At 28.1% G+C, this 23893-nt stretch overlaps 2 protein-coding genes and 2 long non-coding RNA genes across 18 annotated transcripts in view; 2 read left to right on the top strand and 2 right to left on the bottom strand.

Moving 5' to 3' along the window:
* The window catches only part of LOC145197426 (adhesion G protein-coupled receptor D1-like), a 44377-nt gene extending 24788 nt beyond the window's left edge, over positions 1 to 19589 (top strand). For 2 of the 15 annotated variants that reach the window (XR_016449529.1, XR_016449532.1), the window contains 15 exons: positions 6217 to 6293; positions 8838 to 8935; positions 9280 to 9388; positions 9817 to 9863; positions 10392 to 10506; positions 14518 to 14621; positions 16284 to 16392; positions 16475 to 16695; positions 16775 to 16841; positions 17015 to 17094; positions 17375 to 17501; positions 17629 to 17670; positions 17828 to 18138; positions 18565 to 18768; positions 19400 to 19589. Coding sequence is in view for 5 of the 15 variants with exons in the window: in XM_090077480.1 (XP_089933606.1) it covers positions 6217 to 6293; positions 8838 to 8935; positions 9280 to 9388; positions 9817 to 9863; positions 10392 to 10506; positions 14518 to 14621; positions 16284 to 16392; positions 16475 to 16695; positions 16775 to 16841; positions 17015 to 17094; positions 17375 to 17501; positions 17629 to 17670; positions 18010 to 18138; positions 19400 to 19447 (1373 nt within the window). In the remaining 10 variants the exon portion in view is untranslated. Of the gene's footprint in view, positions 1 to 5770; positions 5917 to 6216; positions 6294 to 8837; positions 8936 to 9279; positions 9389 to 9816; positions 9864 to 10391; positions 10507 to 14517; positions 14622 to 16283; positions 16393 to 16474; positions 16696 to 16774; positions 16842 to 17014; positions 17095 to 17374; positions 17502 to 17628; positions 17671 to 17827; positions 18139 to 18564; positions 18769 to 19399 lie in introns of those variants that run through there. The other 13 variants (XR_016449528.1, XR_016449531.1, XR_016449530.1 and 10 more) reach the window with 9 other exon arrangements.
* Positions 620 to 22968, bottom strand: LOC149891997 (uncharacterized). The gene is made up of 3 exons (XR_016449539.1): positions 22877 to 22968; positions 22703 to 22766; positions 620 to 690 (listed from the first exon to the last, which is right to left on the bottom strand). It is a non-coding gene; the product is annotated as an uncharacterized LOC149891997 (long non-coding RNA).
* Positions 13774 to 14388, bottom strand: LOC149891998 (uncharacterized). Its single transcript, XM_090077486.1, has one exon. The coding sequence runs from the start codon at positions 14259 to 14261 to the stop codon at positions 13872 to 13874; it is 390 nt and encodes a 129-aa protein (XP_089933612.1). The 5' UTR covers positions 14262 to 14388; the 3' UTR covers positions 13774 to 13871.
* On the top strand, positions 20378 to 21502 carry LOC149891999 (uncharacterized). Its single transcript, XR_016449538.1, has 3 exons — positions 20378 to 20562; positions 21010 to 21114; positions 21209 to 21502. It is a non-coding gene; the product is annotated as an uncharacterized LOC149891999 (long non-coding RNA).
* Positions 22969 to 23893: the final 925 nt, after the last annotated feature.

The raw sequence follows: 23893 nt of genomic DNA on the forward strand, positions 1-23893 counted from the left end.
GATATAACTTTTAGTGTGACTATTTTGGTTGATCATTTATTTGAATTCTTGGTTTATTAAAATGCAGCAGTGATTTATGAGTTGACATTTTAGAGTTACCTCCTGTTTTTTAACATAAAAGTAAAAAGACTTGTGGTTCCCAGGAAGTTCTCACAGATAAACTTTCATGCATCTATTCTCAATCCATGGAATCTTTTCTGACATTCTTCATTTTGAACTGTTTTTCTTGACGTATATAAGTGAAAGTAAAAGGAATGTGAATAGATCCAGATTTTACTTACATCACCTACAAACTAGGACACCTCCGTAGTAAGTATTTATCCTTCAACAAAGAAGCAAGAACCTTGATATAATTCTTTTACAAATTCAAGTTTTTTACTATATCACATATCCTCATTGGCTTAATGTTTTTGGGTTGTTGTCTGAATTGTCGGAAGTATCTAAATGTGTCAAAAGGCTCCATTTCATCTTGTATAAAGTTAACTCCATTTTGTGGAAGAAAAAGGACTAGAAATTTATTGTCATATACTACTACCCTAAGAGCTGATTACATGTTAGGATAGATGATCATTCAATGTTCAATCAATGGTTCTTTCCATCGAACTGTAACAATCAAAAGCATTTTTGCTCTCCTTCTATCCAACCAATCATGTAGCATGAAGTGCAGGTGTTAAGTGCCTAAGTCTTATCCTGAATAGGAACAAAATAAAATCTAAAACATAAAATATTAGTTCTATTACATTAGAATTAATGTATTACATATAAAACAAAGTCCCACTTTGAAAAATATTTGAAATGAAAAAAAATAAGTTGCATTAGAATTAGTATATGCATTAAAGCAATCAACAAAATTAAGCCCATAAACATGTAATCAGCCTTATCTCAGTGATGAGAAAAAATAAATACATGCTTGAAATCAGTGTTCAAAATACCATCTAGTTCACCTATTCAGGTTGTCAATAAAAAAACAAAAGTATTGATCAGAGCAATTTGCAAAACCCAAAAGCAATTTAACAATCATTCTTATCATCACATTTAACCCTTAAAAATAAATGACTTGTCACAATAGTAGCACTTTTAAAAGTAACTACTTTAGTCATCAAAAAGGAATCCAGTAGAGAAATTCTACTAATTGCTATTTATTTACAACTATAACTAAATCTTGAATTGGCTTTTACTTGAAAAAATAAAAAACTTTTATAGCACTCCTTAGTTTTTTATGACTTTTAGGATACTTCATAATGTTGGGTGACACTTGTTGTTTTAAAATTTTTAGAGTATTTCTGATGCAATTCTCTGAAATCAATAATATAGTTGTTATTTCTCTGTTGCTGATCTTAGAGCTTTTCTCTGATCTGATCTTTATATCAATTATCTGCTACTTTTCAACCCATTTCTATGTATTTTAACTTTCAAATCTTCTCAAAGCCTCAAATAAAATTGTAAATGTGACTAAACTGGTTATCATTAGTATTATTATGCAACTTTTTGTAATTAACAATAGTTAAATAGTTATGAATAATGCTTGGTTTGAGAAAATAGGACAGTAGAAGAAAATAGAACAGAAATCAGTTTAAAACTTTGTGTGTCTGTTTTTTAATTTTTACTGGTAAGTTTTTTTCTTTTATGCACTTGATAAATTTGAATTTATAAAAAAGTAATGAGCTAGTGAACTTGTTAGTGACATTAGCTGTAGATAAATACTTTTGTTTTTATGAAGAAAAAAAAAATCATTAAATATGAGTATTTTATGTTGATTTAAATAAAAAGAATCAACAAATAATCATATTGCACTGATTTTTTTAAAACCCTTGTAGGTATAATAGTTTAAACATAGATGTAATAGAATTGTTAGAATAAAAAGTAAGTATTAACTCAAAAATAAATAAAATAATATAAAGTATAACATTTTTATTTATGGTTGATAACAAAAAATAGACTTTAAAAAGAGTCACTTAAACCTATTAATATAAAAAGTTTTAATAAAAAAAAATGAGACAGAATTTTATCTTCTTTTAAGAAACTTATTTTTAATCAAACCATATCTACAGAAACAATCAATTTAAGAGTAATCCACACCCTAAACAACTTCAAAGTTCACTTTTTTAAGGCATAACTTTATTCTAGATTCTAGTTGATTTAAGTATTTCAGTCAACTGGTTTTATAAACTTCTTCTTTCAAAGTGCTCTAAAAGACTAATATTGGTCTGCATTTCTGGAACAATTAGAGGGGGTTTTTTTCTCCACAAAATTGATATTTTTTTTCATCTGAAAAGTTTTTATTGGATTTAGAGTATTGGTTATAGGCAGGTCAAAATATATATATTGACTATTAGAATGTGTTTTGATAAAAGACTAGTCTTTTAGCTAAGCATTTGTTTTCATTGTATTTTGATTAATTGCAAAACCGATATTTTTAACACAAAACACTGATCACAATCAAATTTCTGAGCAGCTTGTCTTTGAGATCATGATGTTCAAACATGGATTTTATCCTGGAAGTCTATTATGATATATTTTGGAATCTTCTTTGCTTTAAAATTTTATTCAGTTAAACATATTCAGTTTAAATTTTTTTTTTAAACAAATTCTTAAACAATACAACAAATATTATGACTTATTTTACATTTTGTATGTATGTATAAATTTAAAAAAATTATTTTTGTCATCTCATAATAAACTATGCAAGTATAACAGAAAGTATATTGGTTACTGTTTAAGTCTACTTTCTTTTTTAGTCCAAGTTATTTTTTAAAAATTGTTTTTAATTTTTTAAATACTTGATTTATACATCAAGATATATATATATATATATATATATATATATATATATATATATATATATATATATATATATATATATATATATATTATTACTATAATACAAACTAAATAATTAGCTTGGTTTATATTACATTACTTAAAGTTTCACGCAATAGCGATCATCAGATGTTATAAACCGTAAAAAGACGTAACGACAAAAAATACGAAAAAAATACGAAAAAAGTGCTATGGAGTGTCTGCTATGATGGCATTAAAGTTTTTTATTAAAAATTTATTTTCATGGCGGCACTTTGATGTTAACTCGCTTCTTTTATTGAGCAAGCCTAGTTTCGACGTAATGATGTGGAACTTTTCAGTCAAGCACAAATTACAGTGATTGCCACCAGGTTTAAATGGTTCTGCCTGATCGAGAATGTTCCACGTAAGGATGGGTTCTAAACCTTTACTTTTACACTCCCATACAAATTTAGAAAGTTCCGTGGAGTTTGCTTTACTTTCATAACGAAAAGAATTCCTATGCTTATACCATCTGTCTTTAAAAGTTTTTTCAGTTAGACCAATGTAATAATGCCCCTTTTCTTGCTGCTGGGTTTTTACATTGCAAATATAAATAAGGTTTTTCTTAAGGCATTTTCCATTTAGTGGGCATGTAGCGGTTTCTCGGCAATTGCATGATTGGCTATTATTGTCAATAGTATAAGATAGTATTCTTTTGTTATGAGCAGTAATAATTTTCTTAACATTTGGGAGGCAGCTGTAACTAACTTTTACGGTGTTCCGGTTAAAAAGTTTGTGGAATTTATGTTCTTTCGGAAAGCATTTATCAATTAAACCCAAAAATGTCTTTGCTACGTTTGTTCTAACGTTCAGTGAGAACGGAGGGTTAAACCAAATAACGTTTCGTTTTCGAGATCTTGCACCACGTTTTGGCATGTTTTGATTGAAAAAAATTTTTTCTTTAAATCCGCAGGAATTGAGAGCGTTGTTATAAAACGGTGCGGCTCCATTAAAAACCTCTTTGTTTGAAGATATATTGCTGATGCGGTTAGAAATCATTTTCGGTATTGATTTGATGATATTAGGTGGGTGATTGGAGTTGACGTTAATATATATAGGGTTATCTCCTGGTTTTCTGTAAGGTTGAAAAGTGCTGTCAAGGAGATTGAGTGTGGTATCGAGGAAGTTTACAATTTTTAAATTAGATCTAATAGTGATAGTAAGGTTGAATTTATCTTTAAAAATGTTAACAAAATTTTTCTTTATTTTTTCTGACTGAGGGCCGCTGATATTATAGAAGCAGCAGAGACCATCATCTCTATATAGTCCTGTGGTGTTGAGCCCGTATTCTCTGGCAATAGTATATAATATGAATAGGCCTACTAACTCGCACAGTTCGGCTCCGTCAAAACTTCCCATTGTAACGTCAAAATCAGGGTCGCCTGATTTTTTACTCCACATATTATTTCCTGTGAAAAGTAAAGTTTTCCTAGTATGGTAGATGATATTGATTGATTCATCAGGAATTATGGTGAACTTCTTAGCGTGTGTTAAAGAATCTTGAAGTAATTGTTTTGAAATAGAAGGGTAAAACTCATTAATGTCGTATTGAATAAAAGTACATAGCTTTTTGTCTGGTATGGACTTGAACCACTCTATTACTTCTCTTGTGTTATGCCATTGGTGCACGAGGGTGGCTTTTCTCACTCTGCTATTAATATCATCTAATAACACTTTGCTAATTTTCCCGAGTTCTGGTTTAGCGGGGTTTATTAAACGGCACTGAGGATTATTGACAAAATTTTCCTTGTGGTCTTTTAGGGTAATAAATGCTGTGTTCATGGCTAGACATTCTATTCTATCGTCTATGTCCAAATTTTTCGCAATTTTTTTAGCCTCAATATTAATACTGTTATACTGTGTTATATCAGACTTTTTGTATGTTTTAGTAATGTTTTCAGTATAAAGCTTCTGATACGAAGGTTTATCTAGCTCATATATGTTTCTAGTTTTATCTGCAAAGACGAACAAGTTATTTGAAGATTTTACTTTTGCAATGTCGTGATGCAATTGTCTTTGAAAATCATTTTGAATATTAGTAAATGAGATATTCTTTATTAGCTTTAGCAAATCATTTTCAAAACTTACGAGATCAGGGTGCTGTGGTGGGGATTTTCTTGATTTGAGATCATAATGGTAAACAGGCTTCTGGTTAGGATCATTTTCGCACATCAAAGCTTTCCATCTCATACGTTTTATAAGTAATTCGACTTTCTCCGTTAAATATTTTAAGTATTGCTTTTTGGATGGTACTGGTACGTTCTTCATCGAATAGTTGAAATAATGTTTCTTCATAATTTATAATTATTTAATGTAACCGAATATATTAGAGAGTGCTCAACTTGAAGGAGCGATAATATAGTATTGTAGAAATTATGTTAATACTTCCAGTAAGAGTGCTCAATACAGCGTAGAATAAGTAGAGCGAATATATTATTACTATAATACAAACTAAATAATTAGCTTGGTTTATATTACATTACTTAAAGTTTCACGCAATAGCGATCATCAGATGTTATAAACCGTAAAAAGACGTAACGACAAAAAATACGAAAAAAATACGAAAAAAGTGCTATGGAGTGTCTGCTATGATGGCATTAAAGTTTTTTATTAAAAATTTATTTTCATGGCGGCACTTTGATGTTAACTCGCTTCTTTTATTGAGCAAGCCTAGTTTCGACGTAATGATGTGGAACTTTTCAGTCAAGCACAAATTACAGTGATTGCCACCAGGCTTCACATAAAATTTGTGCTTGACTGAAAAGTTCCACATCATTACGTCGAAACTAGGCTTGCTCAATAAAAGAAGCGAGTTAACATCAAAGTGCCGCCATGAAAATAAATTTTTAATAAAAAACTTTAATGCCATCATAGCAGACACTCCATAGCACTTTTTTCGTATTTTTTTCGTATTTTTTGTCGTTACGTCTTTTTACGGTTTATAACATCTGATGATCGCTATTGCGTGAAACTTTAAGTAATGTAATATAAACCAAGCTAATTATTTAGTTTGTATTATAGTAATAATATATTCGCTCTACTTATTCTACGCTGTATTGAGCACTCTTACTGGAAGTATTAACATAATTTCTACAATACTATATATATATATATATATATATATATATATATATATATATATATATATATATATATATATATATATATATATATATATATATATATATATATATATATATATATATATATATATATATTAAAATTAATTTATTACCATCAACAGTTTAAATTATTAAGTTTAAATGTTAGATTAAATTGATTTTACTTTTTAACATTTTTAATGTTTTAATTATCTTTTCGTTTTTTTTTTTTAACAAAATTAAATGGTTTTTTGTAAATTCATTGTATCTATAGATATAATAACTTCAAAGCAAAAACTTCCATTCAAGTTTGGGGTTGTCAATCAATCAAGTTCAAAAAATGAAATTGAGGTATTTAAGTTAACTTAGTTTGCACCTCCAAACTTTAGGATTACATATGTTTATGATATTAAAATAAGGCTCTTTACCAAGTTTTTAATAATATTCTTAGGTGTACTTAGAATTTGCAATTCGAGTAATATGGCTTTTTAATTAGCTAATTATCTTTGTTATCTTATGCTAGTTTACAAGGCAGTAATAAAATTTTGTGTGTGTAAGGTTTTTAAATAGGAAATCAGAATATGAGTAACCATATACTAGCTCAATCTTGTAATATTTCTAGATATCCTTAAAAATCTGTTTAGACCAAACACTGATCTACATAACTACACTTATTGAAGATAAGTTGTCTGGCGATCCATAAAATCTTAGTAATCCTATTCAAAAAGGCTGCCATCTTTTGTTGCTATGGCTTACTGCAATAGAAATCATTGTAGTTAGAACTATTGATTTTATGGTTGTCTCTATGATAGGCCACATTAATAACTGTAATGTTTTAGAATTATGATATTTATATTTTACAAATAGAATAACAGTAGTTGTGACTTTTATAGTTAGCAAGCACTCAGGTTAGTAAAAACCTAAAATCCAAGACAAAGTATTTGTTCTTTGCAAACTATTAATTGGAAGATTACATATAAATTTCAGCCTTACAAACTATATTTGTGTTTTTTTAGTTATGTTGCTTAACTCTTTCACTACCGCAATTTTTTTAAAAAAACTTTTCACTATGACTACTTTAAATTTAAAAAAAAAATTAAGATCACATGTTATTCAAAACTAATAGAAATTCAAGTAATAAATCTCTTTGAAAACATAACAAGCTATATATATAAAAAGCTAAAGAAAAGAACTTTTTAAATATATAAAAGTTTAATACACAGCATTTTTTCGTACTGAAAACTGAAAAGAGTTCAATAACATTGTATTTTATTGAAAGAAAAAAAAAGAAAATGAAAAACAAAATTCTTTTATATATTTATAAGTTGTTATAAATGTCTTTTAAAGTATTTTATATATACAAAATTCTTTTATATATAAAAAATACTTTAAAAGACATTTATAACAACTTATATAGGCAATGGAACCTATCATAAGCAATAAAAAATAACTTTTCTTTTGAGTACAGAAAAAAGTTAAAACTGTTTTTTTTTTTAGAACTGAATTTTGAAAAGTCAAAAAGAAAAAAAATCAAGTAGTTTGTAAAATGTGCTTTAAACACAAATACAAAAATTCTCAAACACTTTTAATGATAAAAAAAATTATCTGAAATGGTAAATCAAAATTAATCTTTACAATGCAAATGAGGTTCGTTTTGTCCCATTCCTTTTGTATCAGAGTTATAGGATGTATCAGTTCTTAAGTAAGCTTGTTAAAGGCATAACCAGTAGCGCTGTTGCATAAACCAAATGTTTTAATGTGGTATTTGCTTGGTTTGCTAGGGTTATTTTGTTCATTTTTTCATCTAAACTTAAATTTAAGGACCATTTCATCAATAGAAACATCTTCATATGGATAAAATACTTTTTGATAACTTGTGATAAGATTTCTCATAAATGGTTCAATTTTTTCTTTTCCATGGCTTTCTTAAGATGAAGCAACATGAAGCATTATATGGTATATTGCCTTGGATCTATTTCTTGTAAAATTGTTATAACAAGTAGTGCAATTTACACCAGTTAGTGACCAATAGTCTTTAACTTAGGGTCTTTTATCTAATCCCATTGCAATCATGACACCAATGATACTAACAAGATCATATTTATTAATTGGGGTCCAAGAAGAAAATATAGATAAACTTAAACATGGACAATTTATCTGCATTTTGTAAAAGGCAAAAAAATAAATCTTACTAATTCATCTTGAATTTTGTCACTAAAATGTTCTTTAAAACAGTCTAAAATAATTGAGTTTTCATTGAGGTTTGCATTGACTATCATTGAAATCATCTCCAAGAAGTACCCATAAACCAATATTGTCATAATCAGAAGATATACTAGCTTTAAACTTTCTTTTTCTTTTACTTATAGAAGCAACTTCTGTGGAAGAAATCTTGTCACCTTTAATAATCAAAGGAGATGAGGCAGTTTCTTCCACAATTGAAAATTCTAAATCTTCTGAGCTAGAACTGCTTTCAAACTCACTTTCTGACTCATTATGATCTTCATTTAACCATTTAAGCATTGCTTTAGAAGCTTCATTGGCACTATACCCTAACTTTCAACGACTTCATTTTGATAGCGGTTTAAAAATCAAAAACTTTGTAATATATTACTTGCTTTAATTTATACAATATGGTTGTTATTTTTATTAATAGTGCAGAGAATTAAGTTTGAATAAATCAGTTAAATGAGTCATAAATCAGTACTAATGTTCAAAACATGGTAAATAATGAGGCATATCAGAAAGCCGCTACCACGGCTTGTGGTCTAAATAATTAAAATACTAAAGCCATTGTCTGTGGCTTGTGGTAGGGAAAGAGTTAAGGCTTAAAAAACAAAAAATAAAAAACTTTGTTCTGTAAAAGATTTTATTTGATAAAACTTTAAATTTTAGGTTACAGGTGAAAGTGAAGAATTTATGGCAGTATTTGCCGCAAAATATAAAGATATTCATAGAATGTTTAGTGATGATATAGAAATTAAAGACACTGGGTAAGTTGATAAAATATCTAGAAACTTAACTGATATTAACATAAAAGTAAAATATTTTGAATAATTTTGAATGAAGTATTAATCCTCTTAACAGTTAACTAATTATTACATGAGCAATGTTGTGAATAAAATTGAACAATATAATTAGGAATAAACTAATAAACTATTTATAAACTAATTATTGCAGTTATTATTTAAATACTTTCGAACAATTTATTAATTCAGTACTCTATTTTATAAACTAATTATTGCATGTATTATTTGCACATGATTGTTTAAAATTTCTTATTGTTATCCTCCTTAAAACTATATTTATTTTGTCATTCAATCCAATTATTTTTTAGCATGGCAAGAGAAGAAAGATATATTGTTAACAGTGTGCTCCTTTCTGCAGCAATTGCTAATCAATCTGTTGTTGATAAAGTCACTATAAAGTTACAACATTTAAATAAGGTCTATGTTTATTCTAAAAAAGTTAAATTTATAACTTATTTGGTTAAAAAGGCAGCTTTATACAGCTGTATTAAAGTTTTATTATAAAGTTACATAAATGCAAACAAGTGGACAAAAGTATGCATTACAAATTTAAATCTGGATTAAAATACTTCCAAAAGCTGCATTTGTAGAAAATCTGTTGTATGTAACAAAATTATATGAAAGGTTTCATAGTAAATAACTGTTGTAAATAATGAAGTTATATACAACAGATAATTTACTTCGAAATCTTTTCTTTAGTATTGTAATTAGGTTCTTGATTTAGCCAGTTGACATCAGCGGGTTGCCTGATGACCTTCTTCTGGTTCATCTACCTGTACCCCCAGAGAACTGTTAAATTAGTGTTGTACCTGTATTTAAAAATATTTTTTTTAAATACATTTCAGTCTGTTGCAACTGACTCTGTTTGTGCATTCTGGAACCAAAGTGGCAGGTTTTAAAATTTTTGTTATTTTTAGTTTACTTACATTTATAAAATACTTTCAGTAATAGGGTAAGGGGGGATTTACTGATTTTCTTGTAACAATGTAAAATCAGTAAGTACCTTGAATATATCAAGCTTATTTAGTACTGTGATGTTTTTGCTCTGGGAATCATTAACCTTCCATGCACAAATAAATGACACAAAATACTGTTTTGAAAAGGTTTTCAAAATCTGGAAAGTATGCATTTTCAATACTTTATGTTTATTAACATTTTCTTTAGAGAATTATTCAATAAGATAAGAACATAATGACCACAGCTAAAAGCTTTGCATTTTACTAAAGTTATGATTTTGAACATGAAATTCATTCAAGTTATTCCCAACATTTGACATTTGTAGAAAAAAAACAAAACAATAAATCTGAAATTTAAATGCCAACAACATTTAAATGTAATTAGTTTTTTGTAACATTCGAATGGTCTAACAATTGTATTTGTATGTTTGCAATTCAAAAATGACTTGTTTTTTTTTGCTTAGGGGATTTTGGTCAACAGTAGGTTGTCAAAAGCTTCAATCATCAAATTACAGCACAACATGTTTATGCTCACATCTGACAAATTTTGCTATACTGGCTTTGGTTGAAAAGTTTCCGGTAAATTTTAAAGCTAAGTTTATTGTTTTTGTAAACTTTTCCTCAAAACTTTTGTTATTGACGTGCATCTTTGCTGTTTGCTTTGTAGTATGTAGCTAGGATGCTCAAATTTTCATGTTTGTTACATTATAAAAAAATCTTATGATTGGATGATTCTTTTTCATAATCATCTACCAAACTTTTAAAATTTTAAAATCAGTTACTCTACTTTTATTTACAACTCTTGGTGTTATTTTTGTTATTATTAAAAAAGTTAGTGCGATAAACTGCATTGAGTCATTTAACAAGCTAATCATAAATTATCACACATAATTTTGTTAAATGGTGTGTGGTTTTCCAATTTCTGGTTAGTTTCACCACTAGTTTTTCAAACAAAACATTAATTAGTAATTTATTATTTTTTAAGTTGTTTATAAAAAATATCTAAATTGTTAAAACAAAAAAATGTTTTTAAAAGAATTTAAGATGAAAGTTATATTAAATTTTTTAATATTAAAAAGATTGTTCAAAACTGTAACAATTTTCAAAGGTTTAGAGTTGATCATTAAAAAAGCTGATTTCATAGGTTTAAATTTTATACTGAAATATAATAGGAGATTTTCTTCTTACCAAAGCAGAATCTTCTATTTTTTACATAATTTTGCAATAAGATTTTGCTTTGCAAATCTACTTTATGCTGTTCATTTACTAAAGAAACCTAGTCCCTTGTTTTTTTTCTCTTGAATTTTGTGATTGTTGTATTGTTAAACAAATACTCAGATTCTCTAGTACAAAATAATTTCTTCTAATTAACATCAGTCTTTTACACACTTGTATGTTTACATAGCTCCCTTTTGTCCACCTAGTGTTACTTTTTAAGGCATCACATCCCTGAAATATATTGGCTTTTGCCCTCTCATTGATTAAGTGCTTCTTCAATTTTCAATACATTCTTCCTTGGGCAAAAGTACTCTGCATGTGTCAAGTTTCTCACTATTGATAAGATTGAGTTTTTCATTATTAACAGGTTCATGTTAACAGAACCCATTTTAACAGTCTTCACCATTCTTTCAGCTGCTCCATTAGACTAAGGATGATATGATGGAGTCTTATACAGTAAGCATCCTATTTTCTTCAGCAACTGGCATAAAGAGGTATTAAGAAATTCTACAGCATTATCTGACACCAAAACTTCTGGAATTCCATTTCTTGAAAACACACTTTGAAGAACTGTCTTAACTGCTTTTACAACTAAACTCCTTTTGCAACTTTTAACATACTCTTCAACATCTTAAAAATAACCAGGCCACTATGCTTCCAATTTTAATCTACATAGAGTTTGCATTATCCCATATTTTATGTCATCATGGACCAATTTGATAAATCTTCTTCTAATTGTCTTAGGAGGTACAATAAGGTCACCATTACAAACAATTCTTTTTTCAATAGTCAATTTATCTTTGTTAGATTTAAAAGGCCTTTCTGCCATGGAGCATCTGCTCCAATTATTTTTACCAATTCTGCTTTTAATATCTATCAACAGTCTGTCATTTTCTGTCTCTTTCCTGATCTGCTCAAGGTTCCCAATAACTGATTCAACTAAGTGTATAAAGGTTTCTTGGCTATTTTCTTCATCTTGCAATTAATAAGACAGTCTCGATAGTGCATCTGCATGGGGAATAGTTTCTCCCTTTTTATGGCTGGTAGCATAGTCAAATACCATCATTTGCAGTGCCCACCTTAAACTTCTAGCAAATGTCACTTTTGGAAGTTCCTTAGTACAATCAAATATGAATTTTAATGGTTTATGATCAGATATAAGCTTGAATTTTCTACCTAACAAAAATTGCCTGGCTCTGACCAGATTAATAGCTAGTGCTTTTCTCTCTATATTAGGGTATCTTGTTTCAGCATCTGTCAAAGATTGTGAGAGAAATAGTACAGGGTGACCATCTTGTGATATACCAGATATTGCTTTTTCCACTGGCATCAGTTGTTAATTCTAGACCTTTATTGATGTCATATACTTTTACCACAGGATCTTCACCAAGGTTCTTCACCAAGGTTCTTCTTTAGTAATTTGAATGTTCTTTCCGCCTTTCAAACATAAATCCTTTCTTCCTCAAATTATTTAACAGTAAATTTTTTCAGCATATTTTTAAATGTGTTGAATATAAAAGTTTACTAATCATATGAAAGACTCAAGTTCCTTTTTATCATTAGGAGGATTAGATTTAAGTATTTTGCTGACCAAATTGCAATCTGGAGTCACTAATTTTTCTGACAGTTTGTATCCTGAAAATGAAAGAGTTTTTGTTTCCATCAATGATTTACTTTTATTTATTATCATTCCTAATTCTTTTAATTTGCTCAAAACTTTCTCCAAATTAAATTTCAGTTCTTCAGTATTTTTACCACTGACACAGATATCATCTTGAAATATAATCATATTAGGAATAATATTGCCAACAACTGATTCTATTGCTCTGAAATATTGCACTTGCAGTTTTTGTTCTAAAAGGCAAGCATATTCATCTTAACAACCCAATAGGGGTATTGAATGTTGTTATTTCCTGTGTCTTTGTCCATCTCAATTTGGCAACATACCTCCTTGAAATCAATTTTAGCATAATACTCACTCCTGCCATCTTATACATTTTCAATATTTGGAATAGGATATGAAACTGAGAAAATCTTTTGGTTAACCCCTATTACAACAACAAGTGGTAAAGCCCATTTGCTTTCACAAGGTGGAACTCTTTAGAGCAATCCTTGTTGAATCATTTCATTGAGCTTTTTTATCACTAATGGTCATACATGAATAGGAAAAGATCGATATTCAAGACAAAATGGTTGCATGCCACATTTTATTAGTATATTTGCTTTGTAATTCACTAATCGTTCTTGAACAATAGGTTCCACACTGTTAACCAAATTTGTTGCATTTACTTTTATTATGTTCATGCCAATTAAACCATGATTTTTTATACAGTCTGCAACAAAAATTTGTTTAGTCTGCAACAATTTATTTCCAATGTTGTCTCAAAGTCTCCTTAAACTTTAATAATTGTGCCATCAAATTGTTTTAAGAGAAGACAGCATTTTTTTAACTTAGGTTTAGACATTAGCTCCCAGAAATTTCTTGGTATAATAGTGACTTAACTTCCGGTATCCATTTGTATTTTTATACTACAGTCATTTATTTTGACATTAGTTTCTGAGTTTGAGTGATTGGTGAAAATAGAATAAATGTTTGCATCATCATTCTTTATTTTATCTACTTTTCTTTCTTATTTAATACTTGATTTGCATAAATTTTTTAAATGGTTTAGTTTCCCACATTTTTTACAGTTCTTTTCAAATACCGGGCATTTGTGTGGCAAGTGTTAAAGACCACAGTATTTGCATTGATTTGGTTTATCTTTATTTTTATCCATATGGTTGACTAAAAGGGGTTCTACAATATCCATGTTGTTTTGTGCACTAAAAGAAGATATTTGTTCTAGCTGCCTGATGAAATCATCACATGATCCTAGTTTAGGATATTCACCATTTTGTAACATTTCAAGAGCTTTAATTCTCTGATCAGAAGAATGCAACCCATCAATTAATCTCATTTGAATAAGATTATCTTCTGCACTCTGGCCATCTTTTCCTAATTTTTTGAAGTTACAAAAATGTGATGCTTCACATAATCTTTGTGCATATGATACAATGTCTTCATTGCTTTGCTGTTTTAAAGCTAAAAAGGATACATTTTCATCATTCTTTCCCATCTCACATGTGCTGTAAAAATAAATTGTGTTTATGCTTTGAAAACTCTTAGTCCTATTTTAGCAGTATTCTGCTTTCTTATTTCTCTGAAATGTTAAAGTAAATTTCCGGGATTTACACATATACACACACATGTTTGGAGATATAAAAATTTGCATTTCAGGATTAATACACTATGATTAGTTAAAGGAACAGCCCGTTGTAGAAACATCATATATAAAGTTATCAGAAAATTTTAGAAATATGATTTTTTTTCAGATTTCTGAAACTCACCAAATGGTCCTGAGCATCATAACTCTGGTTTTTTCAGGACTATCTATGTTTTTCTTGATCATTGGAATCATCATCATTCTACTAATATTGTACGATTTTTTTTTTTTATATGTTCTTTGTTATTTACATTATAAAGTTCTTTGTAAGATTTTATATAAGTATAATTTTAAATAAATGGTTATAAGATTTTTAAGTGTTCATAAAATTTCCTAAAATTATGAAACTATGTTTTTAGTTTTAGGATTGCAAAAATTAAAATCTTTGTTTTATTTGACAGAAAAAATTTTTTTTTTTTAATTTTTTCATAACCCATTTAACCATATTTTTCTGTTCTTGAAATTTTTTTAAAATAATTTATTCTATTACAAGAAATAAATACCAAAATATTCAGATGAAAATATCAAATGCTTGTAAGATATTGATGGTAAAATCAGCCTATTGAAAATCTAATTTTCAAAGTCAAGTTTGTAAAGTTGACCATGTATATGTATTATATACATAAGGTATCTTAGTGAATGTTTGAAAGCAGAAATATTGCATAATGATCAAGTACAAAATATTAAATCATTTACAATAAAAACCTAATGGTTATTAATTGATTTTAGTATCAGTTAATTAAAATGTTAGGTCTTAACAGATACTGAAGGATAATTTAAAAACCATTTGTATCGGTAAAAAGAAGAAAAAAATTGTTCTCACACAAAAAATCCATTTATTTTAGATACAGACTTTTGACTAAAGACTCTCTAAAATATATATTTAAAAAAAAATCATTTTTTACAGTCTTGTTATCATCCAAAGAACTGAAAAATCTGCAGATAAATCATTAAAAGGAACTTGACAGACCATGCAAAAGCAATCAATGCAATAAAAGTAATGAATGCAATAAAAGCAATCAATGCAATAAAAGCATGAATAGAAAAGCATTAATAGAAAAGCATGAATAGAAAAGCATGAATCCAATAAAAGAAGGTCATGAAGAGGGTGAAAAGATCTAAGACTAAAACTAGATGGTTTGAAAATTTTGAATAAGATCGATTGATATGCAATCAATCCCATTCAAAATCTACAACAGTTTAAGATCAAAGAAAAACTCAAATTTTAATGAGAATGTTTAACAGCCCAACAAGAAAATTTGTAACTTATGGCAATAATATGTTAAAAAATAGTGATGATACTTACCTTAAAAAAAAAGCAATAACTTTAAATTAGTCATAACTTTAGTTCAATAAATGATCAAATATTCCAATAATAAAACATTAAATTATTGATTGTAAACTCCCAATCAGAGGTGAGAAAAACTTGAACACAATAAAATGTGTTCAAGTTTTTCTCTCTTCTGAATGGGAGTTTGTATTTAACTTTATATTCTGCTGACTATTTTAACCATTTTTGAAAGAAAAAAATCTTTGAGAAAAGGTTTTAAAATGCTTAAAAAATCAGGAGAATCACAAAATCAAAATTTAAAATTCGTTTTAATGTTAACATAAGTTTTGATTTTATCTATATCACTTTTTTTGGATTGCTGCATGCATAATTTCCTCTGAGTATCTGGTCATACAATTGAAATACTATTTTATGTTCTCTATTCTTACTAAGTCTGAGAAGAGATTCCAGTTATTTGCTTATGTAGCATAAATCAAGACGATTTGCAATTGTAGCTGTTTTGGCTTTTACTTCCTTTAGTTGGTGGTTGGTAGTTGAATGGTAGTATATAAATGCATATATAGTTTGAACTCTTTTATATTTAGAATAGGGTATAAAAAGCAAACAAGACACATTATTCACCTAAATTTGATGGTTACATTGTTATTTGCTCAAACTGTTTTTGTGTTTGGAGCTGAAGCAGTGGAAAATAAGGTTTCTTATTTAAGTTTTTAGAAATTCTAGAAAGCATGTATACAAAATAAAACGAACTTATCTTTATTGATTTATCATACAGGCTGTATGTAAATTGATTGCATACATTCTTCATTATTTTTGGTTGGCAAGCTTTGGATGGATGTTGATTGAGGGAGTTTACCTTTATGTTTTGGTTTTAAAAGTTTTTGCTGAACCAAAAAAGTATATGAAATGGTACTTCTTAATTGCATGGGGAATGCCTTTAATTATTGTTGGTATTACAAGTCTCACCAACTCAAAGGCCTATTCTACATCAAGCCAGTAAGTATCATTTTAACATTCTGCTTTTTTTAAATCGGGTTCTTCAAAAGTTTAGTACTCAAGATTATTTCTCTTTTAGCTGTTGGCTCTCAAACTCGCACCATGCTATTTGGGCTTTTCTTGGTCCAATACTAGGAATTATAACGGTTACTTTTAATTGAAATAATAATAAGCATAAAACTCTATAGTTAACTTACTATATTTAACAATAATTACTCTATAACTTGCTATAATTAATAATAATTAATCTATAGCTAACTATATTAAATATAATGAAGAAATCTGGTTCTAAAATAGTCATTTTTTAAATTTATTATAGATAAATGGCATCATTTTGCTATTGGTATTGGTACAAATAATCAAGCTTACCAAGAGTAATAAGTTGAATGACAATTTAAGGTTGTCTCTTATAACCCTCGGCTTTTTCCTTTAATTATGAGTAACAAGAAATGAAATACCAATTTCCATATTTCAGTTTGTTAAAATAGAAGTTTTTAAGATTGCCTAACTTTGTATATTTGGATATATAAATTATTTATTATTCTCTATATTTTAGGACTGATATAGAGAGATTATTAAATGTTAATTTTCATTAACGGAAAAACCGAATGCCAATTCCTTGTTTTTTAATTTTTATTTATCTTTAATATTGTTTTGTCTACTATTTTACTTTTTACAGAGCTGGATTTCGATCTTCTGTCATTCTGTTGCCGATTCTTGGAGTAACTTGGATTTTTGGGTTTCTTACTTTTGGTTCAGAAACAATTTTTTTTCAATATGTTTTTGCTGTATTAAACTCTTCTCAGGTACTTACTTAATTTAGCACATATTTTTTCCAATAAACTCGCCAGTATTTTATGTATTGTTAGTTAAAAATTTTAAAGTAAAGTTTATAAATAATTGTTTTTTAAGAGCTTTTTTTTTTTAATCTAGGGTTTCTTGTTGACATTGTTTCATTGCTTACTCAATGAAGAGGTAATTTTCAGGTTTACATTCAAACGAATATCAACAAACATTTAACAAACGAATTCTTCAATTAAAAAATAGCATTAAAAACTTTCCATTAATCTCAATTTCAAATTTCCCTCGTTCCCGAAACTTTTTTTGTTGACAAAATTTTATTTTTCTTTAGTTGAGCACTTAGAACGAAGTTAACTCATTTACATACGGTTCAAAAAAAGATTCGTTAGAAGTCTTTTAGGATTGTTAATCAGTTGATCCTTTTGAAAAATTTCATCTCAATCTTTTAAAAAATTTGCTTTTTATCAATTCAAATTTTTATGTTTTAAAAATCACCAAAAATTTTTCTTTAAGGTTTTTACTGGTTTCAAACGTCGTCTAGCGGTTTTATTTTACTCCTCAAAGTTTCCTCAAGTTAAACAACAAAGTCCACTTTTGAGTTCCTTTCGCACCAGTGAGTTTTCATTTGCACAACAAAATGTGGTAAGTGATATTTCTAAAATAAGTGATCTAGTGTGTGTTTTTAAAGGTTTGAAAATTTTTTCATCTAAAAAATGAACTGAAATAGAGTTTAAATCTCACACTATTTTGAAAGTCGATTTAATTTATTGTCAAGAAAAAAAGCTTCGTGAAACTTTGCTGTTGGATTTTGATAATCATTACTTGGGATGATGTTTTACAAATTAATTTTGTTTTTTAAATGATCACATCATCTCATCCTAACTTCCTCATTTTTGATTTTTTTGAGTGAATGAACAAGAGTTGACGGTGGTTTTGTTTAAATTCCAACAATGGAGTTTTAAACGATTCTAACTTTCAATTTTATTCATCACATCTCATCCGTTCATCGTTTTTTCGTTCATGCTTCACTTTCAGAAAACACTTAATTTGCAAGCTTTTATTTGTTAGGAACAAGTCGAGCTTTTGACCGGCTATTAAAGTGCGTAGCTTTAAATCTCTTGACCATTTATAATGATTTCAAAGAGAGACTAGTAAAATAGCTGTAAAAAGGTCTTATAAAAACGGAAATACTATCTACTGTTTTGCCATGTAATAACTAATAGTTATGAAAGACACATTGGAAAGCCTTCGTTTTGACATTGGAAAAAAAAGGTATAGGAAAGATATTGTTTGAGTATTTTCATAGTCAGTTTCTGCGTTTAAAATTAGACGCTGTTTGTTACTTCGAGGAAATCTAAATAACACTAAATATTTAATGTTGAAAAGAAAAAATCTTAACATTTAATATTATTAGCCCAAGATGTTTGGTCTCTTACTATTTGATGTGGTTTTTTTGTTATTTTTTATTTTTAATACTGTATTTTTGAAGTTTTATCAATATTTTTATTTTTAAATCGAGTTTTTAGGTAGATTTAAAACCAAATTAAATTTTTCATTGACCTGAATTTCGCTTTAAAAACTTGCAATTTTTACCACGTTTTCTTCCTTTGTGTTATTTCACGTTGAATATTAAACTATGTTCTTTTGTAACTTTAATTGTGTGTATGTTGTAGCTGTGTGTTTTGTTGTATGTGTTTTTTTTTGTAGTTGTGTGTTTGTTGTAGTTATATGTTTGTTGTAGTTGTGTGCTTTGTTGTATTTGTATGTTAAATGTAGTTGAGTGTTTGTTGCTGTTGTGTATTTGTTGTAGTTGTGTGTTTTTAAACTTTTACAATCAACAACTAAAGGCTATTTCCTCTTTTTTTTTTTTATTCTTGTTGTAACTTAATTCATAATGTTTTAGTCTCGATCTGAAAAGAGTTCCCATATTCAAAGTTCGAGTTTTTCATAAAATGCGACTTGAAACGTTCTGTGGATGACCTCAACAGACTCGGACACATGGTTCTGTTTATTCAAATAGTGGGATCAGCAAGTGATGCTTGTTGCCGATTGTAAAATTTATATAAATCTTAAATTTCGATCATGTTTTCCTATTTTCTCGTTTTCTTTTTACATCTACTCAATTTGATATTTCTTAAACTTGCTATAAACTTGCTATAAACTTGCTATAAATTTACTATAAATCAGACGAAAGTAGAAAATACGAATAAATATAAAATATTTTTTCATTTCTTGATCTTTATGCGAAACTTTCAATTTAAAATGTAAAAAGAAAATTATTTGTAGATAAAAACGAACAAAAAAATTTCAAAAATACAGGGTGTATACTTAATTTCTGACCCCCTATATCTCGGTTTAAGAATACGGTATTTCAACACATACCATTTTATTACTGTCATATCAATTTAATTAGACAAAGAATATATGTTAATAGTCAGTAATCAGTATTTTGTCCATTTCTTTCTATGCATTGGGTAATTCTCCTTGGCAGGCTTTCTACTAGACGAAAACACTCTTCTTGCGTAATGGCAGCCCACTCCTGTTCAACACGTCTGATTAACTGTTCACGATTACGAGGTCGAGGATTGTGTAAAACACTGTCCTGGAGTCTTGACCAAATATGTTCGATGACATTTAAGTCGGGCGAGTTGCCAGGCCAGTCGGTCCACACTGCTGGAAAGTCTCTGTTGATCACATTCATTGTTGCTCTTGCCGTGTGGCAAGTTGCTCCATCTTGCATCAGAATAACTTTATTTCTCACAGGGAAGATGGTCTTATCATCAGCTGCACGTTTGTACACAGGTAGAATAATATCACGGTAATATTTTAAGTAGCATTTAAGAGAGCAACTCAAAATCTTGTGTTTGTAACATGTGGGGGGTCAGAAATTAAGTATACACCCTGTATATTTTAACTATTAATGATTTTGCGCGTTGTTACTAAATTACTTTAGGAAAAAAATGAGATCGCTTTAGATTTCGTTAGTTGTATCATAGCATTTAATTTTGAAATGGCAATCAAACAAGAAGATTTAGATTCTTACGGAAAGCTATCTCGTAATGTTTTGTAAGACCTTATTGTTAGTTCAGTAGAAACTCTATGTAATAACTCTATGTAATAAGACTTTAAATTAAAAACAATTCGCTACATCACTATTCGTTATTCTTTATTGAAAAAAAAAAAAAGATACATAAAATTTATGCTAGAGAAAAACAAGGGAAATAAAATTTTTTTTGCTGCATCTTGATATAAAAAGATTACAAGATATTTCCTCATATTGCGTAAAGTGCTTTTTTATGGACTGTTTTTTTTCAATTGATATTGCATCTTTATATTTCAGTGGTTCATTCTAATACACGGTCACTTAAGAATAGCTCATACTCAAGTTGAACTTTATGGAAATTCATAAAGTTCAAATTTCATTTTGCTTATGTTGTAACCTTTTGAACTTTTTAAACGATTTAGTCAATTGATAATCAGAAGGTAGTTAACACACCGCAATAATATATTTAGATTTTTCAAAATCTACAATCGTGGGTTTTCAATAAATGGAATTCAATTCGGAGATCTATTTTTAATAATTCTGCTATCCCTCTTTAATTACACAAAATTTGTTAAGTAAGTTGTATTTTCTCGACTTAAAAACTTTTAAATATACTCATTGATGTATTATTTAACTTAAAGATTTGAAGTTTGTTTTTTAATAATTTAGAATGTTTACTAATACTTTGATTTAACTGAAGAAAAGAGTTTTTTCCGCATCAGAATCAAACACAGAAATGTCATCAAAAATCATTGAGACCTTGAATGTTAATGAGACGTAGAATGTTGAATACTCGTCATCATGTTTTTTACAAACATTTTATTTGTTACAAACCTTTTATTATTTAAAGATATTTTTGATTTATAATATTTATGATGCGATGCTTTTTAGTAGATAGCCATATCCTTCTTATGTTTTATATGCATTAAGATTTAATAAAAAAACGATCGAACAAATAAAAAATGATTGAATGATTGAACTTTTTTAAGAGATTCTTAGCTAAATTTCAAATATTTCGATTCTTAAACAAATCAAATTAAAAGGTTGATACTTAAAAATATCTAACCAAGAGTTCTTGATTCTTTAACTATTAGTTTTGTATAAGTTAATTATTAATTGTTGATAAATTGATTGGAAATCAGAATTACATTCTCTGTTGATCTTTGAAACAAATATTGTGCGCTAGTAAATCGATTTCCATAAAGTATTAAAGCTATTGAAGGTATTATTGTTAAGCCTGTAATTAAGCCTAAAATGTAATTAAATAGGTTATTAGGCCCAGTTATTTCTTTTACGAGTTAAAGATTTTCCGTTGTTAAAATAGTACAAAAGCAGCTTCCTGTCTTTTTTGTGGTAAATTCAATAATTAAAGAAAAATTTTTTTTAAACTATTTTGCAGCCTCGCTCAACTTTTTAGTCTCTTATAAACATTCACTGCCTTTGTGGCTACTCAGGCAAACTGGCGCAATTCCTGCTGCTATAGATAAAATATTCTCATTTTTTGTTATTTCCAATTTCTATATCTACTCAGTCAGCAGACTTGCTGACTTATTTGATATGCGATTCAATAGTGGCACGCCAGTGCCGGTACAATAGAAGGTCAAGGCTGGGAACCAGTGCATGTTCCAACGTGGATCCACTAATGCCCCATGAGATACCTACTTATTATTAATTTGTCAAAACTATATTTATAAGTATTTATTTATTAACATTCACTTTTTTGATAATAAGAATGTTTTAAGTTAACAATCAAAAATAGTTAATTGAGTATATTAAAAATAATTAATACGTTTATAAATTGCTGACACAACTGATAAAGTAAATCAAGTTAATAGCATAAGCATGATAAGTACTAAAAATCTTTATCAAACTTTTATTTCAACGCTTTTACAAAATTGTCACCCACTATGTATTAAAGAACATGTCAGATGAGTAATGTATGGAATTAAAGTGTAAACACTAAATAGTTAAATATTTATTCTGATTTAACGAATACTTTAAATAAATCTATGCAAGTAAAACTGATCATGCACAAATGTACTATTTCATAACATAAGTCGGCCATTTTTATTGATAAATGCTTTATTATATATAACATGAGGCATATCACATTGACAATCAGCGTGAATTATGTAAATATTTTGTATGTAGATTTTTACTTACTATTAGAATACTTCTTATTCATCATCAGGATACTTCCTACTTATCATCAGGATACTTCTGGATTCTTAGGATTCAACAGAAAAAAAAGGTAAATGTTGGAAACATGGTATACAGAAATCTGTTTATGGTTTATCATAAATACTTCAATACTTCAAAGTATACACAATAACATACCAAATTATATCAAAAGATAATATATGAAACTCCAGTGAAAAAGGGAATAACGCTAAATATTGATTGAGTTGATAAGTGTAACAAGTAAGTTAACACTACTAATAATAATTTAACTCTATTTTTTTGTTTCATTGCCTGTTTCACTACTTGTTTCGCTACTTGTTTCGCTACTTGTTTCGCTATTTGTTTCACTACTTGTTTCGCTACTTGTTTCACTACTTGTTTCGCTACTTGTTTCAGTGCTTGTTTCAGTGCTTGTTTCAGTGCTTGTTTCAGTGCTTGTTTCAGTGCTTGTTTTAGTGCTTGTTTTTTAGTGCTTGTTTTCTTACTAAGCATCAAACAAGACTAAAAATAGAAATGAATATGTAACCAATATAAAGATTGTCACTTTAGAAATGAACAACTTAATATATGGAATAAATTCTTATATTTATTGGATAAAAACCAATTTGCAATAATATACCAGTCTGTACAATAATATGTGATCAATTTACAACCACAACCACGATCAATGACCATTACGTTTTCCATTAAGCAAATCAATGCATTTTACATCAAAACTATATTGTACACCATATTTACTTATAAATTTAATGTATTAAAAAATCTTACCATTTTGATCATAACATTAATTTTAAGCATCTACAGATCTGATGAGACAGCAGCTATAGAAAGATCAGACCTTTCCATGAGAATCAGAAAAATTTTTTTAAACAATAATACAAAGTAATAACATATTTTATAAAAATTAATAGATTTAAATTTATAGAAGAATTTACAAGCATAAAGAAATAAGTAAACGATAACCTATAAACAATCTAAATATAGTGACATTCAAGAATTTACATATTTATCTTTGAATCCTCTTTAGAGAAATCTAAAAACAATACTTTTACATCATGTGACGAAAACATATTCTATCAGCCTCGAAGCTGGTACAATTGCATAATCATTTTTGTCCACTTCAAATTTATCAAGTTTCAAGCTCGAACTCACATGTCCCTAATTCACATAAGT

This window comes from Hydra viridissima, unplaced genomic scaffold, assembly GCF_058129835.1.
Source record: "Hydra viridissima isolate aposymbiotic clone 2 unplaced genomic scaffold, HvirCarnegie_v1 scaffold_2, whole genome shotgun sequence".
Lineage (NCBI taxonomy): Eukaryota > Metazoa > Cnidaria > Hydrozoa > Anthoathecata > Hydridae > Hydra > Hydra viridissima.